This window comes from Onychomys torridus, chromosome 8, assembly GCF_903995425.1.
Source record: "Onychomys torridus chromosome 8, mOncTor1.1, whole genome shotgun sequence".
In the NCBI taxonomy this organism is placed as follows: Eukaryota; Metazoa; Chordata; class Mammalia; order Rodentia; family Cricetidae; genus Onychomys; species Onychomys torridus.
This window is the reverse complement of record NC_050450.1, coordinates 65,310,656-65,334,791: the sequence shown is the minus strand read 5'-3', so window position 1 is coordinate 65,334,791 and position 24,136 is coordinate 65,310,656. Positions and strand designations below refer to the sequence as shown.

The 24,136-nt window shown below is 43.5% G+C and overlaps 1 protein-coding gene across 3 annotated transcripts in view; it reads left to right on the top strand.

Moving 5' to 3' along the window:
• Nsrp1 (nuclear speckle splicing regulatory protein 1) overlaps positions 1 to 12,789 on the top strand; it is a 29,919-nt gene extending 17,130 nt beyond the window's left edge. For all 3 annotated transcript variants that reach the window (XM_036198317.1, XM_036198319.1, XM_036198316.1), the window contains exons 3-7: positions 5,143 to 5,199; positions 7,324 to 7,452; positions 8,487 to 8,694; positions 9,502 to 9,610; positions 11,332 to 12,789. In XM_036198317.1, the coding sequence (XP_036054210.1) occupies positions 5,143 to 5,199; positions 7,324 to 7,452; positions 8,487 to 8,694; positions 9,502 to 9,610; positions 11,332 to 12,310 (1,482 nt within the window). In that variant the 3' untranslated portion in view covers positions 12,311 to 12,789. The remainder of the gene's footprint in view (positions 1 to 5,142; positions 5,200 to 7,323; positions 7,453 to 8,486; positions 8,695 to 9,501; positions 9,611 to 11,331) is intronic.
• The last annotated feature ends 11,347 nt before the right edge of the window (positions 12,790 to 24,136 follow it).

Below are 24,136 nucleotides of genomic sequence, written 5' to 3'. Positions count from 1 at the left end.
CTTTCCTCTTTAAACATACCATGCTCTAATTGATAGATAATTTATTATTTCTATTTTTGTCTAGGTAATTTGGGTTTTGTTTTTTGTTTTTTTGTATTTTTTAAGATGGAATTTCTCTGTGTAGCCCTGAACTCAGAGATCCCCCTGCCTCTGCCACCCTAGTGCTGACATTAAAGGCGTGTGCTATTTGTTGTATTAGAGATTAAACCCAGGACCTCATGCATGTTGGGCAAGTCTTCTGCTACTTAGCCACATCCCAAACACCCTTGTGGTATTTGAGAATTTGAATTATAGATCTCATTATTTTTAGTTAAGACCATATCTAACTAAACATACATACTGACTCTTTTACCCATTTGAGAGTAAAAACTTAAATTACCTTGAGTTTCCTGTTATTTCAGTGGTGCTTTTGGAGGGGGGGGATCATGTACATTTCCCAGTATAACATGTGTAAGAGTTTCTCTGGGTGTATATATATATGTTTTCTCATTGTTTGATATTTATTTTTGTCTTTCAGCACACAAACTTTATCAAATTAATATGATAAAAATGTTTTCTTTTATTTACAGTTTACTGACTTTTTTTTAACCTTTTATATGTGTATGAGTGTCCTGCCTGCATGTATGTCTGTGTACCATGTGCAGTATAAGTACCTTCAGAGGCCAGAAGAAGGCATTGGATCCCCTGAGACTGGAGTTAGTTATCTGTTCTTGTTCCTATTTTTAGTAAAAAAAAAAAAAAAAATTAGTCTGACAAAAAGCTGGGTGTTCTCCTGCCCCTTGCTTTCTAATAAGTATGTCTGGGCTAGAAAGAGGCTCGGTGGTTTAGAGCACTGGCTGTTCTTCACAGGACTGGGGTTCAGAGCCCCACACCCACACACTAGCTCACAACTGTCTATAATTTCAGTTCCAGGAGATCAGGCACCAAGCACACACTTGGTACACAGACATTCATTCATTCAAACACCAATAAACATAAAATAAATAAATCTAAAAAAAATAGAGAGGGCTGGGAACATAGCTCAGTCGGTCAAGTGCCTGCCTCAAGCATAGGACATAAACTAGGATCCCCGGCACCTACGTGGAAACCCATGTCTGCAGCCTGAGCATGGAACTGGGTATGAGCAGATATCTGGAGCTTGCTAACCAGCCACTATAGCCTATCAGTGGGTGCCAGCTTCAGAGAGCCCCATCTCAGAAACCAAGGTGGAGAGTGACAGAGGACTGCACCTGGAGTGCCTGGCTTCCATACACACCCACATATATGTGTGCTTACACTGTTCACATGCACACAGACAAAATGGGGATCGTTTGGCCCTTGAAAATGTAAAAGAAAAGGGTATGGGGCTGGAGAAATGGCTGCTCTTCCAGAGGACCCAGGTTCAATTCCCAGTACCCACATGGCAGCTTACAACTGTCTGTAACTCCAGTTCTAGGGGATCTGACACCTTCACACCAATGCACATAAAATAAAATTAATTAATTAAATTAGTTTTTACAAACTGTCAGGGTTTAGGGCTGTAGGAAAGAGTGTTTTTTTTTGTTGGTTTTTTTTTTTTGTTTGTTTTTTTTTGAGCTGAGGATCGAACCCAGGGCCTTGCGCTTTCTAGGCAAGCGCTCTACCACTGAGCTAAATCCCCAACCCCTTTTTCTTCTTCTTTTTTTTTAAGTCTGAGTTCTTTATACTTCCTAGATTTTCAGATTTATTAGCAGAACTGTTCATGATAATATTTTTAACCCTTTCATCCGCCATCATTTGTATCTCATAAATTTTCATTTTAAAAGACCAGCATTTGATTTATCATCCTTCTATTTTGGTGATTTATTCTCTAGTGATTCTTCCTCAGTCTTGCTCTCTTTCTTATAAGAACATAGCATCCTGTTGAGTGTGTGTTTTAGCTGGTTCCTTGGTGAACAAGTTCCAGTAATACTTGTGGAGAGGTTTGTCTGGTAATAGTCACCTCTACCTCAGAGCAGTCGGGCTGAACAAGGCAGCCTCACAGGAAGATGTGCAGTCCTGTGCTTCATCTCCATCTGTCTATGCCAACTGTGCAGGTTGTTTTTGTTTGGTTGGTTTTTGTCTGTTTTTTCTTTGTGTATGTGGTGTACACATGTGTATGCTTGTTTGCTTGGGTGTGGGCACATGTGTGTGTGGGTACACACGTGGGAGTGTAGAGGCCAGACATGGATATCGAGAATCATCCGGTTACCTTTTATAATTACCTTATTCATTCAGCCAGTTCCCTCTGGGGGATCCCCTGCCTCTGCCTTCTGAGGCTAGGATTATAGGTAGGCCACCCAGCCACCCAGGATGCATTTGGGTTCTGAACTCCCAATTCTGACACTCTAACCACTGAGTCATTTCCCTTGCCCTGTTTTTTATAATATGCCAGACTATGCTAGGCATAGTAGCACATGCCTGTAATTTCAGCATTTAGGAGACTGAGGCAGGAATTGGAATAATATGAATTTGAGGCTAGCCTGGGCCCCACATAGAGGATCTGTATAAGAATTAAAATTTAAAAAGGTGGGGCAAAGCATTAAAGTAGATAAAAATTATATGATGACTATTTTAAAATAAGGTGGGTGAGTGTTGATTATCACAATTCAAATGAAGGAGATGATTTGAACCAGTGATAAATCTAACAGACCAGTGCTTAGGAAAATTGGTTGCAAGGAAGTCTCTATTCTTTGGAAGAACAGAATTAAAGACAAAATTCAGAAACAGAAGCCAGAGCTAGAGCATGTAAAGGCAAGTTGATAGGATGCAAAATCAGAAGGTGTAACCTACAGATAAAGGGCAAATTATAGTACAGCAGCTGAGTCTAAGCATTGTGAGTTAAATTACTTCTAGAATGAAGACATATTACAGTGTAAGACTGATTTTAAGAACAGAAAGCAGGTAACCAAAAATGGGTGAATCCAGAGTGTGTAGCCAGAAATAGGTCAAAGTCAAGTGTATGTACTACAGAGTGAACACAAGAAGTGATGCTGTGCACCTCAGAGAAAGCTAGGTGACCAGTTATTTCTACTCTTGGTTGCTCAGGAAGAAATGACCTTAGTTCTACCAAAGCACTCCTAATATATTCTGGGGGGAAATACATATTTTTTTTAAACAGAGTTTCTCTGTATAGTTCTGTCTGGACTGAAACTCACTGTATAGAACATGCTGGCCTTGAACACAAAGAGATCTGCCCGCTTCTGCCTTTCCAGTGCTGGGGCTGGTACTAAAGGTGAACAGTTTCTGAATTTTAATTGGATAATTTCTGAAATTTTAACTTGGGAGCAACTCAACATTGTGTGTGTGTGTGTGTGAGTGTGTGTGTGTGTGTGTGTGTGTGTTCATTATCATAATATAAACATCTATTTGAGCATGTTTTATTAGGCATCTGTTTACTGGCAGTAGTGCCCAGGATAGTGTCTTCTGTACACAAGATCCTCAAGTGATGGTTTAAAAGTGTTAAAATAATAAAGCCATTTTAAAAATTAAGTTGAAATCTTAATTCTCCACAAATATCACAGTATTTAATAAAAGTAAATGTGTATGCTTGATCCTCATGCACTCAAAAGCCTAAACATGGACTATTTTAAGTCCCAATAAGATATTAAGCTGAAATTTCTACCTCTTTTGGTGTTCTGTAGGTAAGTACAGTTGGCTTTATCTTTAGTTTAAGTTCATAATAAAAATCTCACACACTCTTCACAACTCTTAAGCAGGTTTTGCATTTTTAATGAATATAAATATGAGTAAATTAAGCCTATAACAGAGGTTGCTGAGTTACAGGACCATGAGTAAATAAATGCTCTGTTGCTAAGTTAAAAGGACAGGGGAAGCCAGGCAGTGGTGGTGCACAACTTTAATCCCACATTGGGGTGATTGAATCATTTTGTTCTCATAGAGTAAGTGAGGAGTACAAAGACTAAGAAATCTAATGGCAGTTTATTTACAATGCCCACACTTGACTCCATCTTTTACCTTTGACCCTTAGAATTGTGTGACGGGCACCTATAGAATAGGTGCTGATTTTTTATTTGAAACGGTAAACTTCTTTGTTTTCTAAGGCTAATGATTAAGTATTGACAGTAGCTATATATCATGTTTTCTGTGTGTGTGTGTGTAAAATCCATTTTTTCACTTAATGAGTTTGTTTTCACTTTCTCTGATTTGTGCAAGGAAGATAAAAATCCATTTCATTTGCACTAATTAGAAAGATAGACATAAAATACTGGAAGTATGTATTATTCCTATAAATGTTTTAAATTGATAAACTGACAGGATATAATGATGCACGCCTTTAATCCCAGCACTCAGGAGGCAGAGGCAGGCGGATCTATGTGAGTTCAAGGCCAGCCTGGTCTACATGGCAAGATCCAGGCTAACCAGGACTGCAGTAATGAGACTGTCCCAAAGGAAAAACAGAAATTTTATTGAAAGTGCTGCTTACCCGGGAAATTTGGGTTCAGGGACTAATCCATTTGACCACACTTGGGTAGTGTTTTAACATGCCAGTCCCTTCTCTGGCTGAACACCCAATAGTTGGATTACTGGGTTATGTTGTAGCTCTGTTTCTGATTCATTCTGAAACCTCCACCCTGTTCCCCAGTGACTCCCTGGCAGGACTCTGTCCCTCCATCCTGGCAGTCCTTGTCTTCTTATAGTAGCTATTTCAGCTGGACTGAGGCAGTACCTTGTAGCTTCAGCTCACAAATTCTTGCTGTTTGTGGTACTGAACATGCTTTTTCATATGCCTGTTAACCATTTATTTGCATGTCTTTTCTGGTTTTGGAGACAATTTCTCTGAGTAACAACTCTGGCTGTCTTGGAACTCACTTTGTAGACCAGCCTGGCCTTGAACTCACAGAGATTCATCTGTGTTTATAGCTCATTTTTCTATATTACCCATTTCAGATGTATAGTGTACAAAATTCACAACCAGTGTTTTCTTTTTAATGTCTTAGCGTCTGTTCTTATACATTACAATGAAAATTAATTTGTCTCTAACATTTAGAGAGAAAGACCCTGATGTTAATTTGGCTAATATTACCTTTCTATTTTTAACTCTTTAAGTAAGGAGTCATTTTCCAACCAGAATATGGAAAAGGAATTTAAATTTGATAAACAATGGCATTTTCTGTCTTGCAGACCTCCGTGAGCGAAAGCCTTCAGAGGGAAGCTGCTAAGAAGCAGGCCATGAAACAGGTAGGAAGTGAAAAGAATAGATGTATTTTACCAAGTGTTTTGGTACCTAGTACTGAGAGTAAACAGAATAAACCTGTGTAATGAAGTTATTTATTTCTTAATATGTGTAGAATGTTTCTCACTGTATGTAGGTTGCAGACTTTATACATTTTAAAGGAAGATAGAGTTGGCTGTTCCAGGCTGTAGATTAAACTAGCTTTGCCCACAGCTGACTCAGCAGTCTGGTAATAGGTTGTTTGGATCATTGGGATTTGTTTCTTTATTCAGTTTTGCTTGGAATCACTTGTCAGAAGAAAAAAGTCTGGCCATAGCCAAAGTGAATTCACAGTTACTTTGAATTCATCTGCCAAGAAGTGGGGAGTAGTCAGGTCATGTTCAGCAGTGGTTCTATTAGGAGCATCCTAGAGACTTGAAGCACGTCTTCCCATGCATCCATTGTCTTTTAAAATTCTGAAAACTCATCCATGCTTCTGACGGAGTACCAGTGCCCTTTTGGCAACACAGCTATATATGAAATGAACTGATTTCATGTGATAGCATGTCTCATATTTTGATCCTTAGTACTGCAAAGAAACCTGAAGATAACCAGGTAGATGCTTTTGAATAGTTATATCACCCTTTCTTAAAAAGGACCACTCTTAGCATCTGTATTAAACAAGTGAGTATAGCACTTGAAGAAAAAATAAATATGTACAGCTCTGCATGTCAGAACCTAATTAATTGGAACAAAAGATCATAATTTGTGGTGTAACATTATGTGGTAACATTAAACATACTATTAGGAGTCCAGGGGATGGAGAGATGGGTTGGCAGTTCAAAGTGCTGGCTGTTATTGCAGAAGACCAAGGTTCAGGTCCAGTACCTACATAGAGGCTCACAACCACATTAATTCCAGGGGCTTGGAATCCCTCTTCTGTTCTCCTGGGCACTATGTAGTACACAGACATACATACATACAACAGGCAAAACACACATAAAATACACATAAAGTAAGTCTAAAAAAGAAAAGAGTTGAATATTGAAGTGTACAGTGTTTTATCAGAGTCAGAAGAAATACAATGTTGGTAGTTAAATTTCCTGGAGATGACCTCATTTAAGATGTAGAGGTTGAATAGCCCTGAAACTCACGGGTAAGGTGGTTGTTGTTGTTAAGATTTACTTTATATGTATAAGTTTTTTGCCTGTACGTATGTGCACCACTTGTGTGCCTGGTGTCCCCAGAAGCCAGAAGAGAGCATCAGATCCCCTGAACTAGAGTTAATGCATGGTTGTGAACCAACATGTGACAGGTGCTGGGATTTGAACCCAGTTCCCCTGCAAGAGCAGCCAGTGCTTGTAACCCCTGAGCCATCTTACTAGCCTCTAGATAAGATTTTGATGCACTAGAAGAGGAAGAACTAGATAGAAACATGATAAAAGCAGAGGACATTATATGATTGATAGTATAAAACTAATAGTGATATGGCTCCCATTTAATGCTGTGTTTAGATTTTGTTTGTTTTCAAAACAGGGTTTCTCTGTATAGCATTGGCGCCTTTCCTGAAACTCACTCTGTAGCCCAAGTTGGCCTCGAACTCACAGAGATCCGCAAGCCTCTGCCTCCCGAGTGCTGGGATTAAAGGCATGCACCACCACCGCCTGGCGTGTTTAGATTTTTTTAATGTTAGGAACTTTAATGTGTTTCCTATGATCATACTTTTGAAAATTATTTATTAGGAAACTGAATTTCTTAAATGTAACATAAAAATTAAGCCAGGGCTACATATTGTTGCTCAGTCGTGCCTTCAACTTTTTAAATTTTTGATGTGGTTAATCACATAAAATTGAAAATGTCATAATCTGTGTGTTGAACACTTACTCCCTGTGTTATCACTATTTAGTAGATATAATATTCATTCTTTTAGGTGAGGAAATTAAAGCACAGAAACTGCTCAAAGTAGGAGGAGCCAAGATTGAACCCCAGGTGGTCTACTGTAGAGTTTACATTCGTATTTCCTGTCTTGAAACGTGACTGGTATAGCTTAAGATATCTTTCTAATTTATGAACCTCTATGAAAAACGTAAGGCTTTTAGTGGTATCTGTTGGCTGCTACATATTTTTTAAACATTTGCTTTTTTTTAAAGACCAAACTGGAGATTCAGAAAGCTCTTGCAGAAGATTCCACTGTGTATGAGTATGACAGCATTTATGATGAAATGCAGAAAAAAAAGGAAGAAAACAATCCCAAATTGCTTTTGGGGAAAGATCGAAAGGTTAGTAGCTGAAATACAACGTTCTTTGATCTTGGCCTGGTTTGTTTGTTTGGTTTTGATGTTATTTTGAAAGTGACTTCAGTAAAAAAAATTTTAGGTATTGCAATGAGTTCTTGGTTCTAAATTAGAGATTTGATTTTTAGAATATAGGTCCTAGCAGATGTCAAGTAAATTATCCAGTATTTCTGAAGCTTTTTTAATCTTGAAACCTTTGCAAATAATTTTTTGAAAATTTTTCTTTAGCAATTCTGTATACTAGATTTAGACTGTTCCTGACTTGTTTTCTGATTCATTGTTGAAGTAAGACTATCAAGTAGCCAGGCGTAGTGGCCCACACTTTAAATACAAGTACTTGAGAGGCAGAGGCAGCTGGGTACGAGTTCAAGGACAGCCAGGCTACATAGTAAGACCCGATTTCAAAAAAAATTTTTTAGAGCCAGGCACGGTGGCATATGCCATTGGGAGACTGAGGCAGGAGGGTCTGAAGATGAGAGCCATCCTTGGACATATAGCAAGTTCAAGGCCACCTTAGTCTGTGTCGTGCGTTATCTCAATAAAACAACTAAGGGTTGGGGATTTAGCTCAGTGGTACAGTGCTTGAGGCCCTGGGTTTGATCCTCAGCCTCAAAAAAAAAAAAAAAAAGACTAAAAGATAACTAGCAGCTGGGAACCAGACAGGGCAACTCCGAGGAAGCCGAGTTAGGAGTACTCCTGTGAATCTGAGGCCAGTCTCTGCACCGCGGGGGTGGGGCAGGTTTCCCCAGCCTTCACCTGCCTTGAACTGGGTATTAGACTGAGCTGGTCTTGAACTTGGTGTGACTATCCTGCCTTTGACTCCTATGGGCTAGGATTACAAGTATGTGCCACCATTCCATCTGCTACACTTAAATTTTTAGTAGAAACCATTTCAGTAGTACTTTTGCTAGCAAACTTATTATTCTGATTTTCGAAAAGACAAAATACTACTTAGATTAAACATTTTGATATTAATGGATGTCATTTTTTCCCCTCTTTCCTAAATGTATTTTCCATAGCCCAAATATATTCACAACTTACTAAAAGCAGTTGAGATCAGAAAAAAGGAACAGGAAAAAAGAATGGAAAAGAAGATACAGAGAGAACGAGAGATGGAAAATGGAGAATTTGATGATAAAGAGGCATTTGTGACATCTGCTTATAAAAAGAAACTGGAAGAGAGAGCTGAGGAGGAGGAAAGAGAGAAGAGGGCGGCTGCCCTGGAAGGTAAAGGGGAGGAGGGGCAAACGTGCAGAGTGCTGCCCGAGCTGTGTGCTCTGCCGGCTCAGGTCCACTGCTGTGACTGCACTGGGTGTGTCTGTATGGGGAGAGGCCGTGTTAAACCCCAGACGAAGCTGGAGCCTTAACCAACTGCTGTTCCTCTGGAGCTTTTCATTTACTTATTTTATTACTTTAAGCTATGATCTCTACAAGCCATTGTCTTAGAAATTCCAAATGTAACAACATTATGTTTGCCAGAAACATAAATAAACTTTAAATTCTAACTACGTATTCTGAGATGAGAAAATGTTTAACACCACTCAAGGAACATTAACTGGGCAGTTAGAAAAAGAGTACCATTATTAATCGGGGGCCAAGGAATGTCTCTGCCATTGACTTGAGTGCTCTCAGATCAAGTTTCTCAAGATCAAACTATGCTGGGTACTTGTCTGTAACTTAATTGGCCAATGCTCTTCAACATCAAGTGAAAGAAAAACAAATCTGCAAGGTGGTTCTGGGCCAGGGAGATGACTCAGCAGGTAAAGGAGCTTGCCACCAAGCTGGCAGCCTGAGTTTGATCCCTTGGACCTACATGATGGCAAGAGAGAACCAACTCCCACAGGTTGTCCCATGACCTCCACATGCATATGCATAGACACACAGTCAGTCTAAAAGCATTGAGAGGTTATCCCCAACTCCTGGTCTAGAGAAGGTTTGTGCGTCTTGGTGGGATTTATGTCTCCATATGTAGAGTGAAGCTGCACTGGGCTTTGCTGAGTCTACATTCTCAGTTTGTCTCTGTTTTCCCTCCAGCACGATTGGATGTGACCAAGCAGAAAGACCTTAGTGGGTTTTATAGGCATCTGTTAAATCAAACCGTGGGTGAGGAAGCACTTCCTAAGTCCAGCTTCCGGGAAGCCAGGTAAGAGGTGGCAAGTGGAATGTTTAGAAGAAAGATAACCTTGACAGTCTGGTTATGCCATTTGGGAGTTTAAAGCTTGAGTAGATGGGGACAGCATTGCTGTTTATTGTATTGTAGCCAACATGAGTGGAGTTTACAGTTTCTGAACTTAAAAAACCTAAAGATTTTGTTCAACATAGTTTTTAGTCTACAGCTCACAAAAAATTATTAGTTTACATTAAAACATTTTAGTGTACAAAATTTCTGACCATTTAAAGTGCTTTATGGGTCTTAATGTATGGCCTTATAGGAGAAACAAAATCAAAGTGTGATCTTTCTTAAACTAAAAACATTTACGGCCCTGGTGCCTGAGAATAATCACTGCAAGAAGTAAGGAGAGGTTGGTAAAGGATTGGGTTGTATAGCATGTCGTTCTACATGATCATTGGATAGCATATAATACGGAAGTGGCTTATTTTCTAGAGTAGAACCCAGCCTCCATAAAGGTCATATTCACAAATCAGAGACTAAAACTACCCTGCCTAATGTCAGCAGTAGTTACATGTTGGGTATTCAGGTAACTTAAAAGTAAATAAAATCTAAAATTTTAATCTTAGTTCTATATTTCAAGTACTATGTTGCCATTTTTGGCTAAACTTCAGTACCAAACAGCTCAGAGGTAGATATTTGTAGATATTAACCATTTCTGTAGACATATCCATTACCCATCTCTGATCTGGAAAGCAAAGGATTAGAAGACTTTTGCATAAAAGTTTAAGATAGTATAGGAATAGTAAGGCAATTATGTCATGTGTACAGACAGCATAGCTAAATGTAAAAGGGAGAATTTGCAGAGGACATGTGGATATTTTAGAACACTTAACTATCATGCTTAACTCCATCCAGTCCTCCAGCACTAGGAACAGACAATCATGTGGGAGTGTTAGTTAATCACAAGCTAGAAAGGTGTAGGTGATATAAATAATTTTAGTGTTGCTGATATCAACAGCCAGGAAGATTGAGCAATTTCCTTTCTGTTGTGATGGGCACTGAGACACTGTATCAGGTCGATGATGCCTTTCTGATCTTAGAAAGGCTTTAGCCGGGTGGTGGTGGCACACGCCTTTAATCCCAGCACTCGGGAGGCAGAGCCAGGAAGATCTCTGTGAGCTCGATGCCAGCCTGGGCTACCAAGCGAGTTCCAGGACAGGTACAAAGCTACACAGAGAAACCCTGTCTCAAAAAACCAAAAAAAAAAAAAAAGAAAGGCTTAATTAGTAATATTTAGAATTAGATTTGGTACTGTTTTCTGTGGGAAATTACCCTCATGTACTGCTAGGATTTGGAAGAACAAAATGCAAAATCTAATAATCACAACTTGAATTTTATGTTGTAAAAATAGAACTTAGATCCATGGCATACCTTACTTTTCCCAATTATCCTTTGTCTAGAACTAGAAAGAAAAATGAGATCTTGTACAGATCCTTTCCTAAAGGTTCTGGTGACCTAAGAGAGAAGGACTGTGTTCTTTTTGTTACTTCTGTCAATATTGAAGTGTTCTCAGCTGTTTGATAGTACGAATTTAAAAGATAAATAGACATCACTTTTCTGCGTCGGATGATCAGACAGTACATATAATTTAGTTGTATTGAGTAAAGTATTGAGAAAATTTACATGAGCATTCCTTTGCTTTCTACAACTAATAAAGTCGTATTTTGTATTTATATGATTTTTTTTTTTAGGACTGGAATAAAAGAAGAGAAGCTCAGGGGCTACTCAGATGAAGCAAATTCAGAGGACAGACCACAGCAGAACTGCACTCTCCAAACTGGTGACGAGGGAAACCCAGATGCTGACAGCGATTTTGACCGTGAGAGCAGTGACGATGATGAAGGGGGGGAGCACAAAGTAAACCGCGGGCGGGAAGAAGACACAGGAGCCTCCAGGAAATACCGCAAGCATCACAAGAGTCAGAGCCACTCTCGGTCCCCCAGCGAAGAGAGAGGGCATGGCACCAGGCACCAGTCCAGCAGAAGTCCCAAGTCAAGAAGACACGAGCAAAGGGGAGGTCGGCACCAGGACAGCACGGCCAGAGACCAGGAGGGCTGTCCCACGGGCCACGGCCACCGGAAAGAGAAGAGTTCTCACAGGCACAGAGAATCGGATCGGAACGATCACTGCTGGAGGAGGTGGGAGCAGGAAGATAAACCAAGAGAAAGACAGGACCGAGAACGGAAAAGGGAGAGATACTCCTCTAGAGAGCGAGCGAGGGACAGACGAGATGACCATGACCAACACGGCGAGAGGGAAGAGGGAAGCAGAGACAAAGAAGGAAGGAGGGAAAGACAGGAAAACAACGGCAGACACAGAGAGATGGGGAAACGAGAGAGAAGTCGAGACGGGAGGGGGAGCAGCCCGGGGTCCAGACCGGAGCATGAGTTTCCGGACCAGGAGAGATCCAACAAACTAAGAAATGTGGGAAAGGACACGGGGGACCAGGAGAAGCCCTCTCCTTCTGAAACGTCACTAGCAACAAAACACAGACTGGCGGAAGAGAGGCAGGAGAAGGGCAGTGAGCAAGAGAGGCCCCCTGAGCCCTTGAGCAAGTTTGCAAAGCGGAGCAATGAGGAAACTGTGATGTCAGCTAGAGACAGGTACTTGGCCAGGCAGATGGCACGAATTAATGCAAAGACTTACATTGAGAAAGAGGATGATGACTAATGACAGCCAGCATCTGGGGTTCCTTGGAAGCATAGAACATTGTGACCCCTGGAACTTGCTTTAAGAAAGCAAGTGAATGTGTGCCGTGACTGGAAAGTAGATTTAAAAGTGTATTTTCAAAATTTGTGAAGTCCAAAGTCAGTTCTTTCAGCTTCGGTGCTTGGCTGGACTGGTGAGCTATTTTCTAGTCTGTAGCACCTTGTTGATTTTACTCAAGAGTCATCCAGGGGTTAAATCTTCCTGTAGATTCTTTGTGAGGAAAATTGGCCTCAAAATAACCATTAAAAATAACTCTTTAATAATGTTGCTTTTGAGATTTTTTTGTTTTGTATTAACTATTTTACCTGAATGGGTCTTTTGCCTGTGTGTAAGTCAGTGCACCAAGTGGGTGCCTTGTACCCACAGGAAGGCCAGGAGAAAGCTTTGGATGGATCCCCTGGAATGGAAGTTAGAGATGGTTGTGAGCCATCATGTGAGTTTTGGGAATCAAACCTGGGGCCTCTGTAAGAGCAGCAAGTGCTCTGAAACACTGAGCATCTCTCCAGCTTGAAGTTTTTTAATTTTACTATGTTCTGCTTTTGTTTGAGGGTTGAATTTGGGGTGGCAGGGGAGGTTATTGTTGTTACTGAGACAAGGTCCCACTCTTGTTGCCCACACTACTCTGGTATCCCTGTGCTCAAGTGATTCTCCTGCCTCAGCCTCCCGAGTGCCAGAACTGCAGGCACGTGACTGACCCGTGCCCAGTTTGTCATATTTCTCTTGTTGCAGAAACTATTGTGTAAATACTGTCTTTCAAGTTAAAATATATGAATTTTGGAAGTAGAAAAAATGGTTCTGAAATTGTGTTGAAATATAACATATAGATCATGCATGTTGTCTAAATTACTTTTGATCCACTGCATACTTGGCGTAAATAAATATAAAGATAGTGATGTGCTCCTGCATTTAATTCACCTTTTAATTATAAAAGTAATTTCCAGGTTAGGGACCAAGGCTCTTGCCTAACATGCACAAGGCCCTGGAATTGATATCCAAGATTGAAAAAAGACAGGAATTTCATTCATGTTTAATCCTTGTTTAGAAGATGTCACTTTATTTTGTAAGTTTGTATTTTACAGATTACTAAGTTGGCATGTAAGTAAGTCTGTCAGCAGAGAATGGGAAGGTGTGTCATATATTCCAGCAAGGAGACTGAAGTCTATTAAAACTCCGTTTCTGTGTTCAAATAAAACTACGATTTCTGAACTAAGTCCTTGAAACCTGACACTGGCAGTTTTATACTGAAATTCATTCATGGGTAAAGAAAGGATGGGTACTAGGGAAAACAGTCCTCTGGCAAGTTTTCCCGCTACAGAAAGGCCATTTATCTGTGATGCTTTATCATCTCAAGTTACTGTTTTAGACAGATAAGCTTGGTCTAGTGGCAGATTGGCTTAGATGAGAAACTATTGTATATTAAAAGGCATGCTTAATATTTATTATTTTACTATATTCTTAGATCCAAAAAGGAAACATTACAAAGCAAATGTCTAGAGCCCTGGCTGCCTTAGAGAATGTTATGTTCTTGTAGATCCTTGACAAGCCCTGAAAGTCACTGATTTACACAGGGGAGGAGCATGAGTGGAAAGATGAGGTTGTGGAAAAGCAGGAATGATCTCAAACTTTCAACCTAGTGAGTATCGATCCTTTGTTAGGCTTATTCCCTATACTTGGAAAAATTCATTTGATTATGGTGTGCAGGTAGTCTAAGGAGGGAGAAATTGTATCAAAGAAATCAGATCATTCATTTTCCCTCTCCCAGAAGTTCGAATACTTCCACAAGCACATTGGCTACTCGGTTAGGAAAAGATAACAATTGGTTATGATACATAGATTTTTCTGCAAATAAGCAGAAATTTTTCTCTCCCTGTCCTTCATTCCCCCTTTTCTGGGAACAGTCTCCTGATTTTCCCTTGGAAAGCACCCAACATCCTTTCACTTTGTTTTCCGTGTGTGTTCATGTTAATGGCACGTGTGCTGTGTGTATGAGAGGTGCTCCTGAAGCTAGGGTTACAGGTAGTTGTGAGCCGCAGGCTGTGGCTCTGCAAGAGTTTCAGGCACCCTCAACCACTGGGCCATCTCTCCAGCCTCCTTTGCATTCTTGATCCTGGGATTCAGACGGGACAGAATGGTCTCGAGTGTGACTCAAGCAGGCAGATCTGAAATTATGAGAACTTCCCAAAGATGTTCTCCGCTAGCATCGCTGCCGTGAAGATAAAGCTAGCCTGAAAACCCCCGGCAGAGTGCCCACCTGCCGGACAGCCCACTCGGGCAAGAGCAGTGGTGAGCGGTGGAAAGGCCCCACCTAGTGCGTGGCTTTTCCAGTCTCTGGGTCTGGGGTAGGGGTTGATCGCTTGTTTTTGAAACTGTTAGGCCAGTACCTTTCCTCCTAAATTAGTTTGAGTTAGACATATTCCAATAGGACAGGAAAAGACCTGTTTGACACATTGTTTCATGTACAGTATCCCATGCTAAGGCTTACCTGGAAAGCTTTTTTTTTTTTTTTCTTTTTTAAGGCAGGCTTTTCTAAACCCTGGCAGGCCTGAAACTTCTATGCAGACCAGGGTGGCCTTAAACTCGGAGGTCCACCAGCCTCTGCTGGAGTTAAAGCATGTGCCACCACACCCTACTATTGAAACACAAACTTTTATTATAACATGTATGACATGTCTATACAACTTAGATTTACAGGAAATGTATAGTTGAGAAAGAACATGAACTGTTCCATAGATGCTCTGCTCAGAACTCCCCAGTGCACTCGCTCTGGCTCCAGACACCAGGCCAGGTTTGCTGGCTCCCTAGTATTGGTCCATTGTGGACGGGTCCTGGCTGACTTCTCATCTGACCTTATGCTCACAAGATCTGTTTTAGCGCTTGTCCTCTAGTCCACCTACGAAGTGTGTGTCTGTGTGCATTTCAGTGGGGTGAGTCCCAGTGCTGATGATAGAAGGGATGCACATACTCAGTGTTAGCAGGTAACACCAAAATGGTGGTGTTAAAAGTCGTTCCTTCTGGGCTTGGGAAATCATTTGGTGATGGAGCCGTTGCCTAGCATGCTGTGGACTCAGTTTCTAGGACCACAAATGAGCAAACAGCATTCCTTCCATCTGTGGAGATTTCCAACACTTACTAACATATGGGTAGCTCATTTTTGTAGGGGGGTATTTTTATATTTATTTCTGCAAGGGATGTGTGAAGGTCAGAAGACAGTTTTCAGAAGTCGATCTTCCACTTGGGGTGCTGAGGCTAGAACTGGGTGGTTCAAGCTTGGTGTCAAGTGCCTTTACCTGCAGATGGATTCCTCACCAGCCCAGTGTTGGTCTGTTTTTAAGGCAGTAGTAGTCCCCATGGCTCAGCCTCCAATGCTGAGATCACACGTGCACTGCTGCATCCAGCAATGGCTCCTTGTGAATAGTTCCTTCTGCCTCCTGCCCTTCCTTAATTCCCTGATTAGGTTCTTCATATATTGTAAAAGTCATTTGTCTCTGGCTGGTCTTTTACTCTTTTAGTGGGGTCTTTTGGTGAACAGACATCTCTTAGTTTTTATAAAGTTGATTAAAATGAACATTTACAGTTACACTAGATAGATTTCAAGTACTCAGTAACCACATGTAGTTTGTCATTGCCATGTAAGATTGAGTTTATTGGGCATTTCTGTTGCAGTTCAATACAGGACATTGCTCTTCCAGAAACTTTGCTCACCTTGAGATCTACAGTACACCTGGAATTAATTTTCATGTGCTGTGTAAGGATTAACGAGATGTTTTTAGTAGTGCTGGGAAATGAACCTAGGCCCTTCCGTGTGCTGGGCAAGTGTACTCCCTACTAGGCTACATCCTCAGTCCGAGATTTCTTTTTCCATGTATAGATAGCAGACTCAGCAGTGAATGAAATGTATTGAAAATAGGCCATCAGGGAAGTCGGGGGAAGGAACTCGGCAAGAACCTGAAGACAGGAACTGAATGAAGCAGAGGCCATTGAGGAGTGCTCCTCGGGCTTTGTACAGCCTGCTCTATACACTCCCAGAAGCATGTACCTAGAGGTGGCCCCACCCACAATGGGGGGGGGGGGGCTTCCACATTATCCATCAAGAAAATGCAAGGCAGGCTTGCCCAGAGGCCAATCTGGTGGGGCATTTTTTCAACTGAAAAAAAAAAAAAAAAGTTCTAAAATGACTCTAGCTTGTGTCAAGTTGACATGAAACTAGCCAGCACAGGCCAGGCAGTGGTGGCACATGCCTTTAATCCCAGCACTCGGGAGGCAGAGGTAAGTGAATCTGAGTTCGAGGCCAGCCTGGTCTACAAAGTGAGTTCCAGGACAGGCTCCAAAAGCTACACAGAGAAACCCTGTCTCAAAACACCAAAAACAACAACAAAAAAGGAATGATGATTATAAATGTCAAGGTACCAATTTATATATGGAAGAGTACCCACAGGACTTTTAGATGCAGACAATATTCTTTCTTGGGTAGATAATTTAAACTGTAAACATGTTTATATATTATACTGTATGCATAATGTGTCCCACAAACATTTTTAAAGTTTCTCATAGTTGTTAAAAAAATTTTAGTGTGTATGTCTCTCTGTGTGGTGTGCATGTGTCTGTGACTGTGTGTGTCTGTGTGTTCAGATATCTGTGACTGTGTGCATGGTGTGTGTAGGCAAGCCCATAGATAGAGGTCAGATAACTTTCCAGAGATGGTCCTTCCACCATGGGATCAAGGGATCAAACTCAGTATGCCAGGTTTGCAGGGTGGCATTTTGGCCCACTGAGACATCTCACCATTCCTACAAACATTATTTTAACCTTAACGTTTTTTAATATGTGAATTGAAAGAACTCTTGGCCATCCTGGGCATCAAAATGTTGGATTACATTTCATAGAATACGATAGGAATCTATAAAACAAAACAAACAGTGGTGACTGAAGAGATGGCCCAGCCCCTCCTGAGGCTGGGTTCAGTTCCCATCGCTCACGTGACTGCTCACAATCCCCAGATGATCTGATGCCCTCTGACTTCCAAGAGCACTGCATGCACCTGGCACATGTGGCATGGGGATGCACACAAAAATAAATTTTAAAAAACAAACTGCAATTTCGATGAATAGAGTATTTGTAGTCTCAGAAGTTTCCCTTATAAATATAAGATGAAAAGAACCTTTAGAAATCTTCACAAACTAGAAAGCCTTAGTCAAGATTGAAGTTGACACTAACACTGACAGGACAAATGGAAAGAACCATGCTCTATCTGATACAGTGTGATGGGAACAATATAGCACAGGTCTGAGACACACCTAACAGAAAGACAGATATAAAACCAGTCATCAAGTATTAAGTTGATTGTCCAAAATAACTGTTCATAATCTCCCAAAGCACCAAGGTCATAAGAGACAGAAACTTCTAGACTGGAGACAAAAGAGATCTGAAACGAAGCAAAAAGTGTTGTTCTGGATGAATCTATTTGTACAAAGGTCATCAATGAGGTCAGGATGAGATGGCGGAAAGTAAGGGCATTACTTTCCTGATTTGATAATTGTATTGTGGTCAAGGGAATGTCCGAGTTTGTGGGAAGCACGTCCCTTATCGTCCTTATTTTATATAGTTAGCATCTGTATTTTAAGATTTTTTTTTTAAATCCAAACCCATTCAGATCTCAGCATTATCTCTCCATTTTCCCCATTGAAATTTTAGTTTATAAAAACCAGATAGTTAGAGACAATGAATACAGGTAATCATTTTAAGAGCCCCAGAGATCCTTACTGCCTAGTGATGTGTCCTAGAACTAGAGCTGAGGACCCTAAAGGAAACCCTGCAATTGAAACATCACACTCAGTGCTAGGCAGGCTTGTGGCACATCAGCTGTCATGTAGAACCATGCATGACATGTAGCCTCATTTCTGGAGCATTCTGTTTCCCATTCCTGCCCCCCACCTGTTGCTTACGTTCTCTCTCTCTCTCTCTCTCTCTCTCTCTCTCTCTCTCTCTCTCTCTCTCTTTTAACTCTGAGAACTGTGCTGGCTGGTTTGATGTCAGTTTGGCACAAACTACAGTCATCTGAGAGGAGGGAGCCTCAATTGAGAAAACGCCTTCAGAATAAGATCAGGCTGATGGCAAGCCTGTAGGGCATTTTTTTAATTAGTGATTGATATGGGAGAGCCAAGCCCATTGTGGGTGAGGTCACCCCGGCCTGGTGGTCCTGGGTTCTATAAGAAAGTAGACTGAGCAAGCCATGTGGAGCATGCCAGTAAGCAGCACCCCTCCATGGCCTCTGCATCAGCTCCTGCCTCCAGGTTTCTGCACTGTTTGAGTTCCTGCCCCAACTTCCATCAATGATGAACAGAGATATGCAATGTAAGCCACATAAGCCCTTTCCTCCCCAGGTTGCTTTGGTCATGGTGTTTCATCTTTGCAATAGTAACCATAACTAAGACAAGTTGGTGCCAGGATAGTGTGGTATTGCTATGACAGACTTGACCATGTAGTTTTGAGGAGGATTGTGGAAGGACTTTGGAACTTGGGGCTCGAAAAGCCTTTGAGTGTTGAGGCCTCAGTGAACTGGAAGATAAGTCTGTTAAGAGTAGAGCAGATGATGGAGGCCTGGCTGGTGAAGTTTCAGAGGGAAGCTAAGACTCTACCTGGATATTTGCATTAAGACTCTGGTTCTGGAGCTGGGCAGGGTGCCACATGCCTTTAATCCCAGAAGACAGGACACAGAGGCAGGTGGATCTCTGAGTTAGAGGCCCGGTTTGGTCTACAGAGGGAGTTCCAGGACAGCCAGGGCTACACAGAGAAACCCTGTCTTGAACAGAACAAAACAAAACAAAACAAAAATCTGTGGTTCTGGTGAGCTAGGGCTGAAGGATCAGCTATGGTTAAGAGGAGAGCATCATCACTGAGGTGAAGTCATCTGGGAAGTGTTTCCTCAGGGTCAGCACACAGAAGCTGTGGTCCAGAAGGGGCCACAGTTGTACCTCCTATTGACAGCTGAACTTGGTAGTATAAGAATCACCCAGGTGGGGCTGGTTTTAAAGGCATGAAGGGGTCATGGAGAGCAGCTGAGGCTTGGCACTGTGTGGCAGGGCTGGAGTCTCTAAAGGGAGGCCAGGAGAGGATATTGGTGAAAGTGCAGTCCAGCTGCAGCAGAAGATGCCAGCATTTTGGAGATTCCATTCCAGGGTACTGGAATGACCACCAAGGACAGCAGCAGTGGCTGGGTGGTGGTGGCGCACACCTTTAATCCCAGCACTTGGGAGGCAGAGGCAGACAGATCTCTGTGAGTTCAAAGCCAGCCTGGGCTACAGAGCGAGTTCCAGAATAGCCAGAACTGTTACACAGAGAAACCCTGTCTCGGGGGAAAAAACAAAACAACAACAAGAAGAAAACAAACAAACAAACAAAAATCAGCAGCAGTGTGGAGTGGAGCCAGCTACTACCTAGAAGACTAGCTGTGTGTGCTGCAGAGGGCGGAGCTGGAGAAGTGACCCAAGCCCTCTGGAAGAGGCCAGCAGATGGTAAGTGGAGCCCAGATGATTTGACGTGGAGTTATTTAGTTGAAGTTTGGTTTGGCTTTGTTCAGATCATGACTGTGGCCTGATTATTCCCTCCTGAAGTCCTGAAGTAAGAAGGTACTTTTGTTTTGATTTTTACAGGAGCCCACAATTGAGAGATTTTTAAACTTAAAAAAAAAAAGATATTTTGGAATTTTACAGAGAATTTGGATTTTAGAAGAGACTAAGATATATATTTTTTTAAGCTGAGGCTCAAACCCAGGGCCTTGTGCTTGCTAGGCAAGCGCTCTACCACTGAGCTAAATCCCCAACTGAGATGATATTTTTAAAAAGGCAACTTATAAAGTTTTTAAGACTGGGTAACTTTTTAAGTTTGTAAAATGTTTTGCATATGATACTTTTATTAATGTATATTCTTGGGGATGAACAAGAAAAGAGAGGTTGTGGCTTTAAAGTGATGTTTGTGTGTCAAGGGAAACTTAGGTCAGTTCTGGGACTTCCCAGCTGAATATGGGGAAATCAGCTCCCCCTGTGCAGACCTGGGAGAGAGTGTCTCCTAGAGAGTGGAGATTATACACCATGCCACATGAGAGACTATAGCCCGCCACAGTCCACAGAGAATTGTAACAACACACTCAGCTTTTCTGAAGTGTAGTATTCATAGTTCACGGGGTTTTTTGTTTTGAGTCTGTTTATTTTTTCAAGACAGGATCTCACTGTGTAGCCCTGGCTGTCTTGGGTCTCACTCTGTAGACCAGGCTGGCCTGAAACTCCTAGAGATCCATCCGCATCTGCCTCCCAAGCGCTGGGATTAAAGGCGTGCGCCACCACCACCTGGCTCAAGGTGTTTTTCATATTAAATATTTGTAAATGATATGTTTGAGGGACTATTTAAATGCTTGACAATATACAATGAAGATTTTTATCTTAACCTTAAGAGTTGGAATTTTTAAATGAAAGTTTCAATATAAAAAGTCACATCACGAGGAATTATTGATAAAGTAGTAAAATTTTCTCTTCTTGAGTCAATCAGCTTTTGCAGTCTTTCCTCTTCTGATTTATCTCACATTCTCCTCCTTTTCTCAGGGTTTCCATTACTTTTCCTGGGATTGCATTGACAGGTTCCTCCCTGCACTCTGAAGGCTGCATGGTCAAGTTTTAAACATATCCTTATCGCCGACTTTTCTTGTTGCTCTTACCAAGTAGTTTGCAAAGCACCTTAAAGAAGGGAGGGTTTATTTTGTCTCATAGTGTGTGAGTGCAGTCCGCTGTAATGAGGGAGGCGTGGCGGAGAGAGCAGTCCATCAGTGAGGGAGGCATGGGGGGGGAGAGCAGTCCTCCAGTGAGGGAGGCATGGGGGAGAGCAGTCCATCAGTGAGGGAGGCATGGGGGAGAGCAGTCCATCAGTGAGGGAGGCATGGGGGGGGAGAGCAGTCCATCAGTGAGGGAGGCGTGGGGGAGAGAGCAGTCCATCAGTGAGGGAGGCATGGGGGAGAGCAGTCCATCAGTGAGACAGGCATGGGGGGGGGAGAGCAGTCCATCAGTGAGGGAGGCATGGGGGAGGGAGAGCAGTCCATCAGTGAGACAGGCATGGGGGGGGAGAGCAGTCCATCAGTGAGGGAGGCATGGGGGGGGAGAGCAGTCCATCAGTGAGGGAGGCATGGGGGAGAGCAGTCCTCCAGTGAGGAAGGCATGGGGGAGAGCAGTCCATCAGTGAGACAGGCATGGGGGGGGAGAGCAGTCCATCAGTGAGGGAGGCATGGGGGAGAGCAGTCCATCAGTGAGGGAGGCATGGGGGGGGGAGAGCAGTCCATCAGTGAGGGAGGCATGGGGAGAGCAGTCCATCAGTGAGGGAGGCATGGGGGGAGCAGTCCATCAGTGAGGGAGGCGTGGGGGAGAGCAGTCCATCAGTGAGGGAGGCATGGGGGAGAGCAGTCCATCAGTGAGGGAGGCATGGGGGAGAGAGCAGTCCATCAGTGAGGAGGCATGGGGGAGAGCAGTCCATCAGTGAGACGGCATGGGGGGGGAAAGCAGTCCATCAGAGAGGGAGGCATGGGGGGGGAGAGCAGTCCATCAGTGAACAGGCATGGGTGGGGGGAGAGCAGTCCATCAGTGAGGGAGGCATGGGGGAGAGCAGTCCATCAGAGAGGGAGGCGTGGGAGAGAGCAGTCCATCAGTGAGGGAGGCATGGGGGAGAGCAGTCCTCCAGTGAGGGAGGCATGGGGGAGAGCAGTCCTCCAGTGAGGGAGGCATGGGGGAGAGCAGTCCATCAGAGAGGGAGGCATGGGGGGGAGAGAGCAGTCCATCAGTGAGGGAGGCATGGGGGGGGGGGAGAGCAGTCCATCAGTGAGGGAGGCATGCGGGGGAGAGAGCAGTCCATCAGTGAGGGAGGCATGGGGGAGAGAACAGTCCATCAGTGAGGGAGGCATGGGGGAGAGAACAGTCCATCAGAGAGGGAGGCATGGGGGAGAGCAGTCCATCAGTGAGGGAGGCATGCGGGGGGAGAGCAGTCCATCAGTGAGGGAGGCATGCGGGGGGAGAGCAGTCCATCAGTGAGGGAGGCATGCGGGGGGAGAGCAGTCCATCAGTGAGGGAGGCATGGGGGAGAAAGCAGTCCATCAGTGAAACAGGCATGGGGGGGGGGGAGCAGTCCATCAGTGAGAGAGGCGTGGCAGAGAGTGTGGTCCATCCTAGTGAAGCAGCAGGGCCCACTGTATCCATAGTCCAGAAGTAGGAGATGGATGCTGGTTCTAGCTTCCTCCTCTTTCTTTAGTCTGGCTGCCAAGCGAAAGGACAGTGCTCTGCCTGTGCTGAGGTGGGTCTGCACACCCGGTTAAGCCTCACTGCTGCTGCCAGGTGTCTGTCTCCCAGACTATTCTAAATCCTATCAAGTGGAGCCGTCAAGCCTTTAACGTGACCCGTGTTCAGGTACTATTCCCTTCCACACCTCCCCACATGTGAGATTTGTAGTTCCTTTTTCAATTTTCCTTTTTTGGTGGGGAGGAGCAGAGCGTGTATTTTGGTGTAAAGAAACTTCTGGAATGTCAATATCAAAACTTTTTTTTTTTGAGCTGAGGATCGAACCCAGGGCCTTGTGCTTGCTAGGTAAGCACTCTACCACTGAGCTAAATCCCCAACCCTCAAAACTTATTTTTTATTTGCAAAATTAAATGCCAGTTTGGCTGAAGACCGGGTTCTAGGCTGAAAGCCTTTTCTTCGCGGAGTGTCCTGTTTCTCTGCTTCCCTTAAGTCGCGATGGCGTATGAGAACACGTGTACATGAGCACCTTTTTAGGAGCACCGTTTCGTACCGCTGGTGATTTTGAGAGAGAAGCCCAGAGCCGGGTTAGGCTGGGTACTCCAATGCCTGCTCTGTCTCCTTCCGTCTCACGTTCCTCCTGTCGTCGTCAACTTTTTCTTCTCGGAGTCCCAAACCAAACAGCTAGAGGCAATTTCTTTAAATTTATGTAAGGTCCGAGAAACAGCTCTGCCTTTCTACCTTCTCACCATCCTCCTCCTCCACTTTCTCCCTCTTCCCCCTCTTTCCCCTTCCTCTTCTTGTTCCTCCTCCTCCTCTTCCTCCTGCCCCTCCTTCCGCTGACTCAGAATTCACTACCAAATCAATTAATTTCCAAGCCATCCCTGGTAATTTCAATTTCATACTTTGTATTTCCCACACTAAGAGGCTGAGAAGTTGAGTCCTGTTTCACATAATACTGAGATCTCCACCCCCTTATCTCTCCCCTCCTCCCCTCTCCTCTCCCCTCCTTCCCTCTCCTCTCCCCTCCTTCCCTCTCCTCTCCCCTCCTCCCCTCTCCTCTCCTCTCCCCTTTCCTCTCCCCTCCTTCTCTTTCCTCCCCTTTCCTCTCTCCTCCTCCCCTTTCCTCCCCTTTCCTCTCCCCTCCTCCCCTTTCCTCTCCCCTCCTCCCTCTCCTCTCCCCTCCTCCCCTTTCCTCTCCCCTCCTCCCCTCTCCTCTCCTCCCCTCTCCTCTCCTCCCCTCTCCTCTCCCCTCCTCCCCCTCCTCTCCTGTCCCCTCCTCCCTCCCCTCCCCTCCCCTCTCCTCTCCCCTCCCCTCCCCTCTCCTCTCCTCTCCCCTCCTCCCCTCTCCTCTCCCCTCCTCCCCTTTCCTCTCCCTTCCTCCCCTTTCCTCTCCCCTCCTCCCCTTTCCTCCCCTCTCCTCTCCCCTCCTCCCCTCTCCTCTCCCCCCTCCTCCCTCTCCTCTCCTCCCTCTCCTCTCCTCCCTCCTGCCTGTTTTCTACTTTATCTTGGACTATCTGAG